Below are 8,354 nucleotides of genomic sequence, written 5' to 3' on the forward strand. Positions count from 1 at the left end.
TATTTTGATGAGACCTGGTGCTCTATAGATACATTGTAGTTTGTATATTGCCAAAATTCCTTTTTTTTTTTTTTAACACTACACACAGACTCCGTTTACACTAACCCTGAGGCTGTGGGATATTTACATCCTAGAAGGAGAGCGGGTTCTTACTGCTATGGCATACACCATTCTCAAACTGCATAAAAGTAAGAAGTTGGTTTGACTATTCAGCGCTTTTTTAAAAAAAACTTGATACAACATTTATAAAAGAAGCATCTTTTAAAGACAAGGCTGCTGCTGAAGTGTTCAGAAAATTGTGCTTTCATTGTCCCAAATACAGGATGGCAGATTTCAGATTTTATTTTCTTTGCTTGCATGACAACTGAAATCTACTCATGTGGGTCCTTGCTATTACAACATAATTTCAGCAAAACTGGAATTGTTCTGGAGACACTGTATTCTTGCTTCTCTCCGGATTTCTTAATTTTTTAAGAAGAGAACTTTCAAATTCTGTTGGATATTGTGGTTTATCTGTAAGAAATGATTCTGCCATTTAATGCTGCTTTTCCTACAAGCAGTACCTATGAATGTCCCTGCAAAGGCATTCATCTGTTGTACAGTGGCAGAGGCTGCCATGCCTCTGCCTCCACGCTGGAACTCTCTGAATTTCCATACTGAAATTTAGAATCCAGCTTAGTCTCTCTACTGTGGCTACTTGAAGATGTGGGGACTTCGAGTCCCAGAATTCCTCAGCCAGCATAGCTGGCTGGGGAATTCTGGCAATTGAAGTCCACACATCCTCAAGTGACCACAATTGAGAAACACTGTTCTACACAATCAGTAAAGATTACCAAATGGTCTCCACAAACGAGTACAGTACACAAAATACGAACAACAAAAAAGAGTCTGCCTTAAGATTCACACTCTTTATTATTCCCATAGGTCAGAGGAAAACTAAACCTTCCTGAGAGAAGTTATAAAAGACAGGCTAGAAAAGGGATGATGATAGATAGGCCTTTCTGACAAATTCCACCGAGAGAAGCCATCTTAATCTGATATTACAAAACAGAACAATGAGTCTCATAGCATCTTAAACATTTGCAGTTTATTTTTTGAACTTGAGATTGCCAGCTTTCTGAATCTAAGGGGTAGGCAAACCTCTGTTGGCATTGCAAGTGTGATCACCCCTCCCTCTCAAAATCTTTTATTGCAGCTCAAAACTTCTTGAAACAGACATAGTTTATGCCATAGTTTATGTACTGTATTTTGTAAAAGGAAAAAATACACAAGTGTGGTCATACCCTCTAAATAAAACATAGAACTCCCAAACCAGAAATAACAAATCTGTCTACTTGTGCAATAGGTATTCTATTCACTGTAGCCTTAGTTGCCTTTTATAACAAGTATGTGATATCTGTGCCCTTAGAAAGTTGTACATAACAGACCAGAATCCAGCCTATGGTCTTGTGAAGATAGATTCGAAAATTGCAGAAGTGAGAATAGGCCATTAGCCCAAGCATACTTGGACCTTGTGAAATAAAATATGCAATAAATGTTTATATGTAGCCTTACTATGACTGTGTATAATAAAAGTATAATCCCATATCTTTATTTTGTAAAACGTAACAGATCACTGCATACAGAATATTCCTGAGAGATGAAATCTAAAATCAAGATGAGTTTAACTCACATTTTTGAATGCAAAATAGTGTCCTTTAAATCATGAAGATGTGTTTGGCCAAATTGCCTTGCAAGTATAGGTAGTCCTCAACTTAAAACAGTTCATTTAGTGACTGTTCAAAGTTACAGCGGTACTGAAAACAGTGACCTTCGGCTGTTTTACACACTTAGAACCATTGCAGCATCCCCATGGTCATGTGATCAGAATTAAGATGCTTGACAACTGACTCACATTTATGACGGTTGCAGTTTCCCGGAGTCACATGATCCCCTTTTGCACCCTTCTGACAAGCAAAGTCAATGGGGAAGCCAGATTCACTTAACAACCATGTTACTAACTTAACAACTGCAGTGATTCACTTAATAACTATAGCAAGAAAAGTAACATGGAGCAAAATTCACTTAACAGCTATCTCGCTTAGCAACAGAAATCTTGGACTCAGTTGTGGTGGTGAGTGGAGGACTACCTGTAGTTGAATTTCAGCTGCAGATTGGATCAAGTTGCAGAATGCAGCTTTACTCCCCCTAGTGGTAGAACATCAGAATCATCCTGTATTTAACCGCAAATGCTGGGAATGGCTTTATTTATGTAAAAGGATTTAATCGATATAAACTTCAGTCTTGAAGTTACACAACTGGAAATTCTTGCCAGGATGGATGTGAAGACATCCCTTTGATCGCAAAGGCAGAAAATGGTATCTAAACCGATAACCATAAATTTACCACGGTTCATTTAAATAACATCTTTGATCCGTTGCACTGGGTATGTCATTCAGTAGAAATTGTATCAGGATAATGGCAGCGTCTTTATCGAGCTGATGTTTCTGTTTCCTGCTTAGAACGCTTGTTGAAAATGAACCTCGAAGATCTGCGGGAATTTCTGCAAGAAAAAATTGCTGCTTCTCTGCAGTTTGAAGATGATACTGTAATTGAGCATTTACAAGCATCCATGGCAGAACTGCGTAAAATGAAATTTGATCTTCCACCTCCACGTAAGTCGAAGTTTGAACAATGATGCATATTTTTTTTAAAGGCACTGTTATGAATAGAAGGTTTAATTCCTGTTAAGATAAATAGAGAGCCACTTAACTTGCTTGAATGTCTAACAGAGCAGCTTTCACAAAATTAGTTTAACTGAGTGGGGAAATATGATCACAAGTACAGCATTCTTTCATTCTTTCTTATTAGAATTTTTCAGAATAATAAAAATGAATAAAATAAAAAGCCCTAAAAGAGCAAGGAAAAATAAGTATATAGAAAATAAAAAAAGAAAAACATGAAAAAAGAAAACATAGAATTATGACTTCCACCCTTCTTTCTATTGAGGTGTTGCCATTTTATTCTTTCCCATTTTTCTTTTACTCTTTAATTCCTAAATCCATAAATCATCAATTCAGTATTTTCTTCTTTCAACAAAAAGTCCAGTTGAGGCTTCCAGCCTTTCTGAAAAGTCTGTATTGTTTTTCCCTTGACTAAACTGGTCAGCTTTGTCATTTTCACAAGCTCCATCAATTTTTACAATCCAATCTTCTGCGAATATTCCATTTTTTCCATCTTTGTTTCTACAATAATCTTGTCGCACATACGATATGTTTCCCATATTTATTTTCTAGTTCTTTGTCCATTAAACCCAATGAAAATTCCAGTTTCATCATATAAATCACAATATCTTTTGCATCGCTATATGAATTGGTGCTCTCAAAAATTCTTTCCTAAATACAGCACCTTTTCCAAAGCTACATTTTCACTATCACTTGTTGGAGAAAGGGCTGGATTTCTTACAGGCGGGATCATACTCAAGAGTGAAATACCTGCATTCCATTTTGAGGATCTCAGTTTCAGAGCAGATGGAAACTTTAGTCTAAATTCTTGTGCTTCTTCTGCCAATTAGGATGTAGATTATACTAAACTAGGTAGTCATAACAATGAGTGGTTTCTTTACCATTACAATTAAAACTGTCCAGGCCAAACACCATAAAACAGCAGTAATCAATAAAAAGAATATTGAAAGTTAGTGCTGAAGACAATTGCACTGAAAATCTACCCGTCAGAAATGGAAAGGAGTGTGAGCACTGAAGGGACATTAGCATGTATGCTTTCTTGGAGAAGTTTCTTGTTGAGATGATCAATTGACTGATTGACCTTCACACACTGTCTTGTGATTTACATATGCAGCTGCAGCTGGTCTATGTGCAGGAAGAAACCATTCCAATTACTCCCCTGAATTGACATTTTTACTTCCTCCTTTTTACTTCCTTCATATTTATTTCCTTCATTAATTTTTTTTTTATATCCAGTGATAAATACTTGTTCATGTTGTTCTCCATAATTATGTCAGATACATTTTTCTGTAATAGCATCTTCTTTTTCCTTCTGGGAACAGGGTATTCATAAAAACAACACAGCTGACAGTATTTATTGAAAGTCCCATTGCCATACCTCAACAATATCTCTGAATGCCATTATAAGTTGCCTAGGTTGTTATGTCTCCAAAATTGAAAATATTTTGTTTTTCCCACAAAAATACATTTTTTAAAATTAATTTCAATGTCTTAATATTCAAAATCATATTCTAACTTTCTCTGAAATCAAATTTTCTACAGCCAAAACCTTACTGTGTTTTTTGCTTTTTGTTTTTGAATACTTAAAGCTTATAAAGTATGATTTCATTCTCTTATGTTAAGGATTAAGCACTTGTCCAGTGTTTCCAACATTATGATTTTAAAGATGTCTCATTTCTTTAAAGGACTTAATAGGCAATTTCTCAAGGTAGTTAGCAAAAGAAAAAGAAAGTGCAAATTTAGAGTCCTTCGAAGGCTCCACCGTGGCTGGAACGAGAATGGAAAATTCCCCCATCTCCCAGTTCTCCCATCTTGCAAACTGCTTGTGAGGATCCACTGTAGGGAGAACAACATGGACAATCTAATCCCGCTTTAGGCATGAAAGCCATCTGGGTAAATTTGAGCCACCGAGTCCTCCTCAGCCATGTTTGGGGAAAATAGGAGGAGAAAGGAGTAATGAGTATGTTGGCCGCCTTGAGTTATTTACTTAAAAACATAAAAGCGAGAATTTAAAAAAATCTAAAAAATCATGCATCTTCTCCAAAGAGGGTTGAAGGACCAATGGACTTATGAGTTTCTTGTACTTAGTCACAATCATCAGCCCTGCCATTTCTTCTGTGGAAGTCCTATATATTATACCTTTTTAAGTGTTCAACAAAACTTCATATTCCTCTTCCTAATCCCAGTGATTGTTGTCCCTAGAAAGTTGCTTTCGATGCCTAATTTGTTTTTCATTACTTAAACAAAATAAAATCCAGGTCACTGCATTTCATGTTTGTCCTTGGATTTAGTTTAATAGACTAATGCATGTCTGTACCTTTTTGTTGCAGCAAAATCTGAAGAATTCCCAAAAACACCCCTGGGGATGGAACTTTCTCTAAATCTACTCTCAGTGAAATCCAGCATAGCCAATAATGGTCAGAAAACGGCCATCAGTGACTTCAACGATGATAAAGATGTCATAATACAATCTTCTCCAGATAAAAATGCTCATTGCCTGAATGAAGGAATTGATAACTCAAATATGGCCATACAGGAAAGATCTTCTCCAGAGCACAATGGAACAGCCTTGCAGAACAAACTGGCGGATATGCATAACAATCCTTTCCAAAGATTTCCACCAAATGAAATCTTTGAAACTGAGGAGTACCGAGTGGAAGAAAGTGCTGATAAAATATCTTCCATGGAGTATCCTATAATACTAGGTAACGTTCAGACAGTGGGGGGAGATCAAGATGTGACTTCAGACAGTGGGAAAGATAATTCATTAAAAAGCAGTAACTCTGAGAAGTGCAGCTTACAGGAAAATAAAGAGATTCCTTTAGAAGATGACAGGGACCACATTATTCCCCCAGTGCTGGAAGCTCAGACAACAAACAATTCTGACTGGGAGTCCCACTTGCAGGGTCAACCCTTGGAAGCTGACCTGTCTATCAGCCACGACAGTACAACTTCGTTAACAAGACCGAAGTCACTGCATCACTTAGACTCGGCCCCTTCTGTGCAAAATGCAACTGCTCTTGAGCAGGAGAGCACAACCTGCTCCTCTGAAGATTTAGTATCTGGAGGTGCTGCCTTGCTTAAAGATGATTTACAGCATCCCCCGTGTACAGAGGCATCTTCTACAGCAGAACACGGCCTCTTTATACCGCACGGTGTGCCAGGAAATCTAGTAGTGCCATGTAGAGAGAGGACCTCTGCCGCTCTCTCTCCTCCCTTCCAAGATGGCCAGCGACGGCCTTCTAATGTATCTCAGTATGATAACCTGTCCGAAAATGAAGATGAGGCGCCCGCTACTAAGAAATTGGCAGATTCAACACCACCAACTGAACTCTGCACACCAGTATTAAAGTCTTCTAGACCCAAGTCTGCCTCACTTGGGGAGATAGACAATCTCCAAAGGCAAACCCAAGAAGTGACAGATTGGGCAGAACCGCCCAAAAACAATGGCCCTCTCACCTCATTCCCCATGCTTCCACATTCCAAACGCTGGTCTGGAGGAAGCAGCGTGCCTGTCCTTTCTGAGCCTGGTTGTGGTGCCCTCTTGCTGCTTGGAGGCCTCCAAGCCCGGCCTACTTCGTCTCCTGTGTTGCAGGATCAGCACAGCCCCTTCAGAATTATAAAAACTACCACCCCTCTTCATTTGGCTTACGCCACAGAGCAAGATTGCTTGAGCAAAAAGCAGGTGGCTCTCCCTTTGCCAGAGGCCAGCCACTGTCATACAGCGGATGGTGAAAAATGCAATCTTGTCCCTGGGGAAGCTGAGGTAGCCGGGGATCGTGTTCAGAAGTTGAAAAACGTTCTGGGTGGTTCACCTGCATTTCAGAAACCAAAAATACCACCCAAGATTTTCAAAGCACATTCAGAGAACACGTTCTCTTCAACCTGTTCCCCCATGGGGCAAATGTCTAAATCGGTCACATTCTAGAATTACTGAGAAAGAGGAAATTTTGGTCATATAATGTTTTCTGTAAGAGTTTGGAAAGGCAGAGCCTGAAGCAAAATTAGGAAGATGATCGCTTCGCTCATCAAAATGTATTCAGGAATTCAGGTTAAAGTTCACAGGCCAGGCCAGGCTAGGCTGGCAGCTAAAGGCTGCAGAGAACCTCTTATAAGATCTGGGTTGGTCTCCAAAGTATTTGAATTGTATGTCTCATCTTTTCCCTGACCAGATAAATGTTTTAACAGATTTAACTTTCTAAAAACATCAGTATTTCTAAACCCTTGCAGCTGAGAAATGAAAGACATAATTCAGAAGACCAGCAAGTCCAAAAGGATTTACTTTAGGAAGAAGAAACCAGTCAGTTTTAAATTTGGGCCAGTAATACTTTTTTTCCTCAGTAGCAATAGTAATGTTGTTTTTGTTTCAGTTTAGTACTGTAGCTAATATACTATTACATATGAAGCTGTGCATACTATATATGCCAGGGAAGTTAATTTTCATAGCATCTATGCATATCAAACACACATCATATGTGTGTGCTTTCACTGAAATCAGACAATTTGGCATGCCTTTTTAAAACTTTGGTTCCTCTTGCCCCACCATACCTCCTTGTTTACAGTGGTGGCATTTATTAAAGAGAAAGGAGATCCCAGCTGTACTTTGGTTCAATATGATCTTTTCAATATGTTACAGACACATGGGTAGCTTCAGAGAGAATTCCAGATAGTGAGGTAGAATGGTTTGCAATATGCTTTCCGGTGTTTCTAAGTTTGCTCAATTCTCAACTTGTTTATGAGAATGGATCCTCTAAGGATCTATAACAGGAAGTATTAGTTTGGAATGCAAGAAGTGTTCGAATTGCACTACAACGCAACTTTCACCTCCTAAGGAAGTTGTGACATCTTACTTGCCCTCATGCCATTGCCATCCCTTTGGAAATACTTTTACTTTAGATGAGTATTGAGTTGATTAATAAACAGTACTTGCACTGATATTAGAAGAAAAAAATAGAGAAAATATTGGTAGCTAAGACAGTTCCTAAAAGTGGAGTCTCTGATCAAGATTATAACTTCCCTAGCTGTTACACAGTTGTGAAAGTAATGCACCTCCGTTTCTCCAGGATGCAGTTCCAAGGGTAAAGATTCAAATCTTTTATTTTACTTAAATCCAGTTGAGATTTTTCCTCAGAGCATGCAAAATTCATGGCTGCATTCGTAGCAGTTAAATTTAACAGAAGCAAAAGATGGGATCCTCTTTGGTTGATAAAAAATATTTTGTAGTCTGGATTTTCAGTTTTTCTGTAATTATGCTTCCTTTTGTTTTTAATAAGGTGTGATAACACATTCAGGCTATTGTAATTCTGCAGTGCATGCTTTTTTTTTTTTTTTACATCAGTTACATTTTGCAGCATCAGATGCACATTAAATACCTTCATGCCTTAAACCCGTGACATACATTTCCCACTGCAAGAATAACTAATGAACAATTCAAGGAATTGTAACAAGAAAGTTATAGTGTTACTTTAAGATGCCAAGAAAGGGAATCTAGTGTTTATTGTAAAGAGTCTATGTCCATCCAGATTCTGGGCTCCAATTTGCATGTCCTTGGGTTGTGGATGATGGGAAATGCACTTCAAGAACATGTAAAGAGTTCAATGCTATCTATTACTATTATAAACTTGTATTTGG

At 38.1% G+C, this 8,354-nt stretch overlaps 1 protein-coding gene across 1 annotated transcript in view; it reads left to right on the forward strand.

Annotated features, from left to right (window-relative positions):
* The window catches only part of LOC113412506 (uncharacterized), a 32,405-nt gene extending 24,051 nt beyond the window's left edge, over positions 1 to 8,354 (forward strand). The window contains exons 12-14 of the mRNA XM_026668200.2: positions 89 to 188; positions 2,502 to 2,654; positions 5,054 to 8,354. Coding sequence (XP_026523985.2) covers positions 89 to 188; positions 2,502 to 2,654; positions 5,054 to 6,651 — 1,851 coding nt within the window. The 3' untranslated portion in view covers positions 6,652 to 8,354. The remainder of the gene's footprint in view (positions 1 to 88; positions 189 to 2,501; positions 2,655 to 5,053) is intronic.

The sequence above is a fragment of the Notechis scutatus genome, chromosome 1 (genome assembly GCF_049901735.1).
Source record: "Notechis scutatus isolate UNSWTSFEM ecotype Mainland chromosome 1, rNotScu1.2, whole genome shotgun sequence".
Classification (NCBI taxonomy): domain Eukaryota; kingdom Metazoa; phylum Chordata; class Lepidosauria; order Squamata; family Elapidae; genus Notechis; species Notechis scutatus.